At 39.7% G+C, this 13,686-nt stretch overlaps 2 protein-coding genes across 2 annotated transcripts; both read left to right on the top strand.

Moving 5' to 3' along the window:
• Nucleotides 1-5,837: 5,837 nt before the first annotated feature.
• On the top strand, nucleotides 5,838-8,017 carry LOC113668092 (uncharacterized). Its single transcript, XM_089197488.1, has one exon. It carries the CDS (start codon nucleotides 6,197-6,199, stop codon nucleotides 7,508-7,510), a length of 1,314 nt encoding a protein of 437 aa, XP_089053614.1. The 5' UTR covers nucleotides 5,838-6,196; the 3' UTR covers nucleotides 7,511-8,017.
• Nucleotides 8,018-8,617: 600 nt separating this feature from the next.
• Nucleotides 8,618-12,686, top strand: LOC149051059 (zinc finger protein 862-like). The gene is made up of 3 exons (XM_089197476.1): nucleotides 8,618-8,969; nucleotides 9,761-9,898; nucleotides 10,029-12,686. The coding sequence occupies exons 1-3, from the start codon at nucleotides 8,900-8,902 to the stop codon at nucleotides 12,443-12,445; spliced, it is 2,625 nt and encodes an 874-aa protein (XP_089053602.1). The 5' UTR covers nucleotides 8,618-8,899; the 3' UTR covers nucleotides 12,446-12,686.
• The last annotated feature ends 1,000 nt before the right edge of the window (nucleotides 12,687-13,686 follow it).

Here is a 13,686-nt window from a genome sequence, read left to right as displayed (position 1 = left end):
GTACAAGCGGAAAAGCTCCTCGCTCAACAACCCAACGTCGAAGAGTTATCACTGCAAGGTACTTGCCACATGGCTGCCATTTCAAATGCCTTGGCATCAAACCGGCAAACTCTGGAAAATTTGAGGTATATAATTTAATTTACTTGCTTCTATCCACCCTATTGGACAAGGGTTGGAAAGACAAGAAAGCGTCAAGATAAAACTACGCGCGAAATTGTATCTATGGCAGTGTCACCCACGCTTGTTTAAGTGTGCTTCGTCCACACTTAATCGAAAAGCAAGTGAAATTTTGCGGGGAACGTTTCCTAAGAAAGTTGAAAAGGATGTCTAGAGAAAAGAGGAAAAGTTGTTTGAGAATGTTAAGTACAAGATTGAGTACTTCCTAGGGGGTGACTGGAAATTCCTGACTTGCATTTGTGGCGTAGGTGCTACAAACCAAGATTACGCTTGCGTTTGGTGCAAATATCCAAGGGAAGATAGGTATAATGTAACAAAAACCCAGTCTCTCATTGAGAGGCACTATGGGGCAAGGACATGTGAGAAATTGCTCACCATTCAAGAGCAAAGAAATAAAACTGTAAATCATGCCCACTCTTTGATTTTATTCCAATGGATCATGTAATCAGTGACACCCTACACTTATTCCTGAGGATTTCTGACAATTTATTTGAGCTCCTCATCAGGGAAATGAAAAGGCAGGATACTATTGGTAAAGTGAAAACGTTTCCCAGTGGCTTCAACAGCGAAAAATATAAACACATGGCTGGTTATGAACATTTTTCTTAGGTAGACAGGAATTTCATTTGAATGGAGAGAGGAACCAAACATGGAAATTATTGGGATCTGAAACTTGACTTCCCTTCAGATGAGCCAACTACAGCCCTTACAGCAAAAAGACCAAATCGTGGTTTCGACAATTCCTCTCACTGTATCAAGCAAAAGATGCGTTGCGATAAACAACCTTTCTTGAATATCCCTCTTAATCATTTAGTGGTAGATGAGCTTTACCTAATGCTGCGTGCCACAGATAACAACGAAATGCTGACGGGAAAGCTAGTGGCAAGCACGACTGGACAAGTCTCTTAAGAAAAGACAAGGGGATCCTTTAGGCTGACCGGTCATACTATGCAAGTCAATTCCTAGCACATAAAATGTTTCTTCCTTTCTTTCCAACAGAAGCCATATTATGGACATTTGGGACTTTGCAAGGCAGCATTTATACTGTTTGCTCTTTGATTTCTAATAAAATCGCCCTCACAACGGATGTATGGCACTTTGCAGGGCAACATTTATACTATGCAAGTCAATTCCTAGCTGATGCAATGTTTCTTCCTTTCTTTCCAACAGAACCCATGTTATGGATATGTGGGACTTTGCAAGGCAGCATTTATACTGTTTGCACTTTGCTTTCCGATAAAATCGTCCTCACTACGGATATATGGGAATTTGCAGGGCAGCACCTATACTATGCAGGTCAATTCCTAAAAGATGCAAAGTTAGTTCCATTCTTTCCAACAGGTGCACCGTTACAATGGATATATGGGACTTTGCAAGACAGCAGTTATACTGTTAGCTGTTTGCTTTCCAATAAAAACCGCCATCACAACGGATATATGGGAATTTGCAGGGCAGCACCTATACTATGCAAGTCAATTCCTATCAGATGAAATGTTTCTTCCTTTCTTTCCAACAGGAGCAACGTTACAATAGATATATGGGACTTTGCATGGCAGCATTTATACTATTTGCTTTCCAATAAAACCGCTATCACTACGGATGTTTGGGATTTTGCAGGGCAGCATGTATACTAGGCTAGTCAATTCCTAGCAAATGCACTGTTTCTTCCTTTCTTTCCAACATAAGCAATGTTACAATGGATGTATGGGACTTTGCAAGGCAGCATTTATACTGTTTGCTTTTTGCTTTCCAATAAAATCGCACTCACTACTGATATATGGGACTTTGCAGGGCAGCACCTATACTATGCAAGTCAATCCCTTGCAGAAGCAATATTTTTTCTTTGCTTTCCAACAAAAGCACCATCACAATAGAAATTTGGACTTTGCCAGACAACATATATACTATGGCAAGTCAATTCCCTGCAGGTATAATGTTTCTTCCGCTTACAGGTCCTTTCCACGCTTTCCACAACCAGCAATCTTTCTGTCGTCAACAGTCGGTTTATATCCGTTAAAATGTGCCTAACTAACAAAATCGTAGAAAAATGGAGTATCTTCATTGAAGAAAATTTTCGATGTGGACGAATCAAGAAGAAAGCTGGCAATGAAAATCAATATAGAATTTAGCAACGACAGGAGCAAGGATGTCAATCCGTTCCTACATGTAAGGTAGGTCAGGATTTGAAAGATTGGATGCTTCATCTTATCAAAAGAACTCTTTGTTGAAAACAGACTCCAATCGTTTCACTTTCAAATGTCAATAAATCTTTCATACTTGGACTTGCATGACTAAAAATTATTTTTCCATTCTATAAAAAAAGACGAAGAAATAGTTGGCATTGTAAAGAGAAAGAGATGATAAATGATGAGATAATGGGTAGTAGTCGTCAATGGGGTCACGTTTACAATATTTAATTTTTTAATTTCTGCATTACGTAAATATATTTTCAATATTTTTTCCTATTAATTTCAAGGCATAAGTTTAATTTATTTTTATTGGCTAATAGTAATTATAAAACACTTGCGGTTTAATTCCGATTTTTCCCAAATAAAATTAATCTATGGCAGTTGCTAGTTGAACAAACTAAGTTGTATGCAGAACAGAAAAGGGGCTGTGAAGAACGACCTGTCTGAAATCCGGTCACAATGGATGAAATGGAGGCTTCTGTCAGCCTGTGTCTAAAATAGGGTGAAGTCACCAAACCAAACCTTAGTTCTTATTAGAGCACAGATCCGCTCTTAGCTCTCCATTTTCCCCTAGCATAATGCGCAGGGATCGATTCCTCCAAATTGTGCGACACTTGCACTTTGCACACAACACCCAGGCATCCTGGGCTGACTCAGCTGATTACATTTAATTATAAAACCTTCAGCCATTCCTGTGTCAACTACATGCGCAGAGATTTACAAGGTTTCGTTGAAAGTTTTATTTGTTTTAATGGTCAGTAACGATTATAAAACATTTTCAGTTCAATTCAGATTTATCTGAAGTAAAATTAATCTTAATTACTATTATTTCCAAGAAGTTGGAGTCAAACCGTAATACTACTGCCCCAATGAGCAAGGACCATCGATATGATGTGTGCAATCTTAAGTACTAGTCTCTTAGAAAGGTGCATTGCTTTCAATGCTGGAAAGAAAACAAGGCACTGAACTTGTAAATTGCTGGTTCAGCTTACAACCTCGATCGTTTCGTTGTTTAAATTTCTGTTTACTTGCTCAGGAGCGAAACCCAAGAAAGAAGCCAATCCCGTATTTGTAAGGAGTTCGTGGGGCAACTGCAAACGCGTATACCTTCAAGATATGAGTGAATGCTACTGTTGCAAAAAGTTAGAGGTATGCAAACAGTTTATGAACGGTGACACGGTTTACAGACTTTTCTGATGCAGCTGAGATCACATGTCAGCGATCATCCCGAGTCAAAGATGAAGCTGTTTAAGCATCACTTTGTACAATGTTTTTCATATTGATGCCAACGCCCTCCTTTGAAAGGACAGCACAATCGCAAATGCCTATCGATACAAGGAATTTTGAAGAACATTTGTGCTAAGCCAGTTCCTTACTGGCGTATGTACTTTTTACTCCACCTACATAAATCCACATTCATTCAACGAGACGTTTAAGTAAAAAAAAAAAGAGGACAAGAGATTGATTCATTGTTGCCATCAGGCCCACCTACATAATCATCTCCAATAAAATTTTCAACTCCATCTACATCCTCATTTTTCATCCTCAATAGTGAAATGAATGCTTCGTCATTTTAATAACTTCTTTTCATTTTTTTACCCTTCATTTTTTTACCCTTAAATTAGGGAACAACAATTCCACATCAAGACGGATGGCTTCGCTGCACAGAAATATTTACTCAGTCTTATGAAATAGTTTTATGTTCTGTTGGTTGAACACGATGACTTCTGCATCCTCAACACTGACAGATTTTCACTTTTAGTTGAATTCCTTTTAAATTTAATTTATCCTCAAATGGCGATCATTACTGTGGGATCAAACTTTAATGTAGAATATTTCCAAAAAGATTACTAAATAATAATTTTAAAAATATATAAATTTGAATTAAACTGCCACCTAAAAAAGTAGGAAGCAATCGTATGGTAGGCGATACCTGTCACGTTTACGGATACGAACTCTAATCTTTTTTACTTATGTAACTCTTCCGTTTTTAGCACAAAGACACTAAGAAACTTTCAATGACATTCTATTTAATTTGTTAGCGCGCTTTGTTTGATTTCCGTTCCGTGACTAGCGAATATCCGCTCAAAGCTAGCTACATAAAGCCCTGTTCATTTCTATTTCCGGTACGTCAAAGTGTAAGAACTAAATTCGCCTTCTATAAGCAAGTAACTCAGTTGCGAGGAGTCACTGTAGCGAAAGCATTTCGGAGCTGAACGAAGTTTAGGAGTTCTCTACCCCGGAGTCAAGATCCGATGTAAGTTACGCTCGTAATATTCCCCTAAGCATTTTTATCATTTCTAGTTTTGTAGTCTTTCGGTTTTCCTTATCTCGAACCTTCATGTATCCGTTCTATAGTTTTTACCGCCTGTGCTGTACAAAGACTGCCAGCTTAAGTGAATAAAGAGTTTGATGCTGCTGCTTATCTAAAGTTCAACACTGTGGTTATACTGGCGAACTCCGGTGCACAACACCACGTGTCTGCGACATCGGGAACGCGACAATACCGTTTATATCTGTTTTGGAGTAAGTTGTATCGCTTCCAGCAACTGATTCCATTCCTCTACAAGTATTATTCTGTATAAAGTTTCATTACTTATAATACAGTGGTTGCTTTCCAACAAGAGAAAAATTACCCTTGACATTTAGTTGATGAGGAAAACATTAAAGATTTATCACAAACAGAAACACTGACTGATGAAGACATGGATGAGATGAATTTACTTCTCTACACTAGAGAAAGATTAAATGTCTCCAATGAAGCTTATCATGAACTTTCAACGATATGCAAGGATCTACCTCGATCATAGAAAGTCCAGGAGAGGATAAAAGCTATAAATAGGAAATAGAACCCATCAAGTACCCCACGTGATACATGTGGGATTCAACAAAGTATTAAAGAAAGATTAGAAATAAGGTTGCAAGCTCTCCTTAAAACATTCCTTCAAATTCTGCCTTGAAACAAAATCATAAAATTCAAGTAGAACTGTCAAGAGAAGGTAGATCAGTAGCACAGTTCACGTGCACAAACACAGAGAAGCAAACATAAACATTGGCGGTCAATCAGCAAGGGCATTTAACGCAGGGCTGAGGTGCTAAAGGGAGATGAACCCAGCTGGCTGTTCACCAAAAGAAAGCCCAGAATTGATTCAGTAAAGGAAGAAGTTAAGCAGACCATCTGTCAGTTCTGGACATATGAAGCAAGTAGGCCTACTGGTGACAAAAAAGATACTGTGCGCAAGCGTACTGGCCCTAAGCAATACCTGGAGCATGCAGAACATGTGTTGGAGCAAACACAAAGTGAGGCATATTTCAACTTCCGTGCTCAACATCCAGAGGTTGTAATTTCGCAGCGCAAATTTGAACAGTTGAAGCCTTACTTTGTGAAAGGAGCAAGAGAAAGAGACAGACGGTCCTGTCTATGCCGGAAGCACGAGGAAGCAAGGCTGGTCTTCAATGAATGTGTCAAGTTTAGAAAGAACGTGTTAAAAGAAGCCGCTCATGCTGACAGTCCACCAGTACCATCATCACTCACAGAAGCTGTGGAGCTGACACTGTGTCCAAAGCCTGAAGGGAGTGAGTTTCACAAGTACTGTTGCATTAGCAGAACATGTGAACATTGTGGAACATATCTTTTCAGGCTTTTACCAGAAGAAAGCTCGGAGAATGGCTCAGTCAAGTGGAAGCGCTTTGAGTGTGTGGCATCTGGAAAAGTGACATCATCTGGGGAACAGCAGAAGAAGATCGCCCTTGTGCAGAAGGAAACTTCACCAAAAGAGCTTTTCCTGTATTTCATTTAGTTGCTAGACACCTATCCCCATCACCAGTTCATGGCCATCTGGCAAAGAAAGCAGCTTGATGATCTACTGGAAAATCTTCCCCTTGGTCATGTTGTCTGTGTCCATGATTACTCAGAGAGCTATGCCTGCAGGGGACAAAACGAAATACAATCCCAGTATTTCGATGTCAACAAAGCTAGCCTTCACATCACTGTAATGTTCCGCCATGCCACCATGGAAGCTGATGGGAAGGAGAGCACTGCAGAGGAGCCAGTAGTAATCAAGGAACATGTGTTTGTTATCAGTGATGATCCAGTGCAGGATTTTGACTCAGTACATCATGCACAGTCACTCATTGCAAAATACCTAACTGAAGATCTTAAGGTAAAAGTAGAGAAAATGCATGAGTTCACTCACGGTTGTGCAGCTCAGTATAAGTCAAGGCACTGCATTGGGGACCTTTCCTGCTGTGTTGCAGATTTTGGCTTTCCAATCCAGCGCAATTACTTTGAAACATCACACGCAAAAGGTGAGCAGGACGCTGCAGGCTCTCGTGTGAAGCAACAAGCCTCGCTTGCTGTGATACGTGGAAGAGCTGACATCACCAATGCCAAGCAGCTCTGTGACCACCTTACTGCAAACTTCTCTTTGCCTGCACAGTCTTCCTTCCCTTCTCGTTCCACTGCAGTGAGCCTGAAGAGGAGACTGTTCTTTTATGTTCCAGCAGAAGGAGAAGAAGCTGTTTCTCGTCATCAAGAAGGCCGCCGTTTCAACACCATCAAGGGCATCAGGAAGTTGCACTCTGTGGCCACTTCTCCTCAGCAACTAAAGGTTCATGTCAGGCAGCGCTCTTGCTATTGCGGTGAATGCCTCTACGAAAACTATCCTGACTGTAAGAATAAGGAATATGTGGATGACTTTAGAGAAGTTAAGTTAGAGAGGGAGGCATCCGCTGCAGTTACACGTTCGCAGGCTGATCAAACACCGGAGGCACAGCCAGTCCACCTTCATGTTGCTGACCTCGTGAGCAAGGACAGCATCATTGCCATTGCTGCAGAAGAAGATGACTCTTATGATTATTACTTGTTGAAGGTTACAACTGATGGTGTTGTTGTTTTAACCAGGGATGAAACAGATGACTATGGCTCTCTTTTTCAAGCAGGAAATGCAGTTGTCAAGGGCGATTTTTTCCTGAGGCACAACTTGATTGATATGACTTTCAAACTTGACGTCAGGAAGACTGCAATTGTTTATCCCGGTACGGTTCGTTATGTCTGCTCAGAACTTAAAAAGAAAGGAAGGAGACGTAACGAGGTTTACCAGGTTCCAATGGACGTTCATGAAGATATCATCGCCTCATTGTAAAGGGGTTTTGCCACAATTCTGTGAACTACTAGATAAAGTAAATCCTGCCTTTACAGCTAGGGACTGTAATCTCTTATGGCCTTAGTTGAACGATATTTTTAAAAATATTACAATCTGTTTGATGTGGAAACTTCCTTGTTACACCTGCACTGAAAGTCAAACAAACTATGAAATATGTTATGTTAAATTTTGACTGTCGAAAGATGTACAACTTCGTTTAATTTAAATGTTAAAAATGGACTTATATGAGAATATTACCCATCCAGAATGAATCTATCTGTGTACTTACATGTGTTTTATTTAGAAAAAGGTGATTATAACGAAAAAACATTGAAAGAGATCATGCAAATGAAAATGGGTGGGGTCGCAATGCATCATGGGTAATAGAGAAATTGCTGGAAATTAACCGAAATGTCCCAAAATAAAGCAATAAGTGAAAGAACTGCAATATATTCTCTAAATAAAGAGTTTCAAGAGGTTTTTGATTCCTTTATAAATATTTTGTATTTTTCTTGCATGTTACGATATTGTTCATATGTACTGTGCTACTGATCGTACCAATATTGGCAAAAGGCTGCATGTCATCAATGTGACCTTTACTATTCTTGATGAGGGTACAAAGGCTATGTCAGCTGATGAGAATCATTTGGTTCCTGTAATAAAAGAGGCTGAGAACTATGATAAACTGGAAAAGGCTCTGGCAGATATCAGAAGAGATGTTTATTTACATCTCATCTAAATGTTGAAAATAGATTTCTACTTTTTATTTTAATATTTTTAGCAGTTGTAAGTAGCCCCTTAATTTTAACTTTTAATCTTGTAATTATAGTCTTTTTTAAATTGAACTTTTGGCTAGGTGTCTACAATAAGTTGAGGGTTTTAATCCTTGACAACTTTTAACCTTTGATACCATAATAAAGTTGTTGATTAATTATCTTCATTTTTAGTTGGTGCAATATCTTTGATCGTGAATGCTGAGGCAGTGTTTTCAAAAGTAACCGGCGCCCGACGCAAGTCACCGGCTACTTCGAGCGTTAGCGCCAGGTACTTTTGGAAGTCAAAATTAAAAAAAAAAATTAAAAAAACATAAAGTTCCGATTCCTATGGGTTAAAGTTAAGGATAACATATTTTGTTCTTGCCCACTGATCGCGTTCCAGCATCAGAAATCGTAACTCTTTTATTCAACAGCATTCAACTTGGACTGGAAACCATTTGCGTTTTCCCACGAAAGACCGACATTTGATCCTGCTATTTCGTGACTAGTTTTTTCTTGCGTAAGCGAATTATGAAATCGTCTTCTTCTCCACATCGCGTGTTTGAATCTGTTTGTGAATTCGTGAGAGCTTTGTACTTGGCGCTTTCTTTAAGAAAACGGTCCCAGTCACCGGATGAAAAGGCAGAAATCACAGCCGCTTTTAACCCAGTTTGGGTTCAAACAGCAAAGAAAGGAGATTGCAGGTATGAAACACTTTTTAAAATGCAAATGTTCGCCGGGTTCCTGTTTACAATCCCCCAGTCCATCAGAAAATAAGTATTGGTGCATGTTATGAATGAAACATTGCTTGAAAACAATATTGTATCGCTTAGGTTGAATTATTTATTGTCAACAAGGCGATTTATAAGGGATGCTTTTATTTATTCAACGCTTGGTTTCGTGAGGCGCCGTTTCGAGAATGAACTGGCAGACTCTGGCGATTAAATAAATTTTATGCCGACACAAATTTGGTCACATTTAACTTTTTATATAAGCCAGGCATTTTTAAGATTTTTGTGAGACTTAAAGTTTCATTTCAAGTCTTCATAATCAGTAAAGCGGGTGAAACTGAATGTTTTACAGTTCTTTATGGAAAATTAATTTTATACGAAGCCGACACAGCCAGACTAGTCGCGACATAAGTCGCGCCACATGTTACGGCTCGCTTAACATATATGAGTTTTACTGAAATTGATTGTTTAGCAAAGCATTGTTCTTCTGATAACTAAAAAAAACAGTTAAAACAGTTGTGCCCGCGGAATAAAATTGATTTATCTAATCGATTGAAATTTTGGCTAACAATGCATTATTTATGGAGCTTGTAAGTCGCGCTAAAAAATAAAATTAAATCTCCGCCTTTAACTCAAATTTTGTATACGTGAGGTCATATACGTGAGCGCGAAATAACTATGCTTGGTTTATTTAACGCGTTGGTCATGGGGGATAAATGGTACACATTGTCAACATCGATACATATTCTCACTGCTTTCGTTAGATGCACCAGACACGGAAGGGTCTTCTGCAACGCCTAGTACGTCCTTAAACTTCGAAGATGCCGAAAGTTTGCCCGTCAATGTGTTACGCGACTGCCAAGAAATCTCTGTGACCGCAGCCCCTACCAACCACGCTGAAGGTAAACGAACTTTTTATTACAATTCGTGATATTTCTTTCTTTTTTTGAGAGTAGCCTTCTCTAGTTGGTGGTTTGCATCACACACTGAAGAAAAAAGGTAAAGAATCTTACATGTATTTTCCTCCCACAGATACTGTGTGTATACAGTCAGAGAGTGATATCACGAACAGTTTCACTGAAGAACAGCAGACGAAGAAAATTCATCACTACATTCTCTGCAAAAAGCGTGACTGCTTGGGTGTGTCTCAAGAAGAAAGAGCACGCATCAAAACAACCAAAAAGAAGCAGATGTTTAATCACAGCCTTATCTTTAATAAGGATTTGGCCTATAGCCCTAAAGTACAGATGTGGTGGCTCGTTTACATCGAAGGAGAAGGTCAATACTGTCTGATCTGCAAGAAGTTTGATTCCAAGAATCCCCAAAACAAAAAGGAATTTTTTTCTGCAGAACCAAGCACAAGGTTAAAGAAAGATTGCCTCGAGGAGCACATTGCAACAAAGAGACACAAAGATGCAATCACTGCCATTCTTATGAACAGGTTCTCAGTTTTCCAGAAAGAGCTCGATCATAATGCTGAAGTTCAGGTTGATGTGTATGAAAGAGTTTTCTATTGCCTTTACTGGTTGGCAAAGGAGGATATAGCAAATGTCAAGGTTAAGAGTCTGTTAAAGTTGGTTGCGAAGCTGGGGTGTGATATGAGTGGCTTTAATCACACATCAGTAGGTTCCTTTCGCAACATGTTGCTTCTTCTTGGTGAAATGATTCAAAATGAAGTCATTTCTGCTGTAACTGGGCCATTTGGGGTGATGGTTGATGACATGACTGACATTGCAAATTTGGAGCAAATGATTGGTTTCATCCAGTATTATAACAGGGGTAGCGAAAAGGTTGAGGTGAAATTTTTGTGTTTGGAAAATGTTCTCGCCAGCTCTGACGCAGCAGATTCTTTAACCATCACAAGCATCCTTCTGGAAGTCATTGAGAAACACAGTCTCAATTTTGACTGGTTTAAAAGCTTTGTGTCAGATGGAGCAAGTGTCATGGTGGGAGAAAGGTCAGGTGTAGCTACCAGGCTGAAAGCAGATGAAAGAATCCAGTCGTTAATATCTGTCCACTGTGTTTGTCACAAACTAGCGCTGGCGTGTACCGACACTTTAAACGATCTTGCCACAATAAAGAAGATGCAGAACACACTAAACACCCTTTGGCAACTCCTTGACAAGTCGAACAAGAAGACAGCCATTTTCCTGAAAGTTCAACTTGAGGTGAGTGAAATAACTCTCTCAAACAAGAATTCGCAGAAGAAGATAGCTAAGAAGCTGAAGAAGGCCTGTCAGACACGATGGCTGTCATTTAACGCTGCCGTTCAATCCGCTTGGGAGAGCTTCTCTGCCATCATCCAGTTCCTTATCAGGATGAAAGATGAGGACCCCACATGCCAGGGCCTGTTAGTTCAAATGAACAACGTCCGCTTCCTGGCTTGCTTGTATGTTTTAAAGCATGTGCTTCCTGTTCTTGACAACCTGTCAAAATCGTTTCAGCATTCTACTGTCAATTTCAGTCACCTTAAACCAGAAATTGTTTGTGCTAAGGCAGCGCTGGATGAAGTGGCAACCAAAGAAGTCCCCATCAAGCAATTTTGCCAAGATATCAAGGAAGGAAAGATGGTGCTGCTGCAGTTTTCCCCTTCTGAGCATCAGCTTGCATCCATGCGAAATTTGTTGCTCAAGTATGTCTCTGCTTTGAAGGAAAACATCGACCTGAGGTTTCAGAACACCCTCCCTCTTCTGGGAGCGCTCTCCATCTTTGATCCAACTCTTATTCCTGCAAGCTCTTCAGAACTTCCCTCTTACGGAGTAGATTCTATCCAAGTTCTTGCCAAGCACTACTTCCCCGACCAACAAGACCGACTTTTGGCAGAGTGGAATATATTAAAGTACCACATGAAGGAGATGGCCATTCCAGCTGATGTAAAAGAAGGCAAGACTACCATGCCAGCAGAGTGGTGCATGTCCCAGCTAATGAAACAAAGATCTTCTTTCCTTTCTCTTCTCCCTCTCCTCATGCACATTGTAGAAATAGCTCTCACGATGCCCATAAGCAACGCATGGCCTGAAAGGGGAGTCAGTCGAGTTAAGCTTATAAAGTCAAGGCTCAGGAGCAGGCTGACCAATGAGATGCTGGAGGCCCTTGTTAATATCTCTATGAATGGTCCAGAGGCAAATTCTTCAGAATGTGACACCCTGGTGAAGAAGACCACTGAGAAATGGCTCTCTGGAAAACGCTACAATTTGGCCAAAAGGAAGTCAGCCTCAAGAGAAAGCAAGGGCAAAGAACCTGCACCACCAGAATTAACAAGTGTATCAACACAGACAGACCCACAAGTTGAAGATCGTCAGAGTCAAGAAGAACAACAAGCGTTGCAAGAGGAAGAGCAGGCCCTCATTAAACTTGGCTTAGCAAATTTTCAAGATGATCCAAGTTGTGACGACAGTGACAGGGACAGTGCAATGGGGGAAAGTGATTTCAGTGACAGTGACTTTTAACTAAAAAGAATCGAGCCTGAGTGCTTGGATGCCATAACGAAACTGTTCATCTGTATTTTCAATCTGTAGGAAAACTCTGACTGCAAAAATAATTATTTCAAAAGTTGATTCATGTTATAACTGGTCAATGAAGTACTGACAAGGGAAAGAGGTCAATTTTTATTTAGATGTAAATTGTAATATGTAACATGGGACTGGAAGGAAAGCATTGTAATATGTATGAGTAAACATAATTTTCAAGAAACTCTTGATAATGAGTCAGATTTAAGAAAAACTCTAGGTTATAATAAAGTGTACAACGACCTAAAAAATAACTTTTTGGTCCTGAAAATGCACCAGAATGCACCTCAGAGCATGCAGATTTTCAAAATTTTCTGGGGGAGGGCCCCCATACCCCCCCTGCAGGAGGGGGAAACCCCCTCCCGCACCCTCCCCACGGGCGGCTTTGCCGCCCGGCGCCGCTGTCGCGGCGCAGTGGTGCTCTGGCTATTTTAAAATTTCCTCCTGATACTTTTTTTCATTTTGAAAACCCTGGCTGAGGACATTGAAAATCAATGACATTATAATAATGACACCAATTCAATTGATATTCGGTGGAAATGAACACTTTAATTTTTTTTTGCTAGATGAGTGCAAGCAATTGTCCTTGGCTCAAAAGAAGGAAGGAGCTGCCAAGAAATGGCATGACATAACATCTGAAGAAAAGGATGAGTTCAAAGAAAAATGCAGAAAGTTTAAAGGCCCCAGATGTTTTGGAGCTTAGTGAGGTTCATAAATTTAAGTTGATAGCAGTTCACAGGAAAAATCTTCTAAATGAAGTTAAGGTTTCAATCACTTTATGAAATAATCTCCAGCCAAAGTCCAATTATGTTACATAAACTATGCAAATTGGAATAATAATAAACTTTATTTAAAGTGGATGAATAATTCTAATTATAATTATGCTCTGTTATACCCCCCTTATAAGTCCACTAGCACTGACACTGGTTTTTCTCATGTGTCAGTGAAGGAATTGAAAGATGAATTTAAAAAGAGAAAAGCGAAAGGATTTAGCAACATAAACAAAACTGAACTTATCAAACAACTGCAGGAAATTTCTAAATAAGAAAATATGGACTCCCACAAAGAGGAAACAATTTGAAAACTCGCCTATACATTAAAAAAGTTATCATCCATTACTCTGAGCCTTTCATTCCCAGAGTAACCAAAATCAAACCTTAAAAAAAAGTTAAACATTAATT

This window comes from Pocillopora damicornis, chromosome 2 (genome assembly GCF_964200805.1).
Source record: "Pocillopora damicornis chromosome 2, jaPocDami1.2, whole genome shotgun sequence".
Classification (NCBI taxonomy): Eukaryota; Metazoa; Cnidaria; class Anthozoa; order Scleractinia; family Pocilloporidae; genus Pocillopora; species Pocillopora damicornis.
The sequence above is the reverse complement of the archived record's forward strand: the minus strand, read 5'-3'. Positions and strand labels throughout refer to the sequence as shown.

Excerpts from the sequence above, each read along its gene's own strand:
- LOC113668092 (XM_089197488.1), top strand. The coding sequence starts at position 6,197 with ATGGCCATCTGGCAAAGAAAGCAGCTTGATGATCTACTGGAAAATCTT.
- LOC149051059 (XM_089197476.1), top strand. The coding sequence starts at position 8,900 with ATGAAAAGGCAGAAATCACAGCCGCTTTTAACCCAGTTTGGGTTCAAA. Across the intron at positions 8,970-9,760 it reads GCAAAGAAAGGAGATTGCAG|ATGCACCAGACACGGAAGGG; the intron begins GTATGAAACACT and ends TGCTTTCGTTAG. Across the intron at positions 9,899-10,028 it reads CCCTACCAACCACGCTGAAG|ATACTGTGTGTATACAGTCA; the intron begins GTAAACGAACTT and ends TTCCTCCCACAG.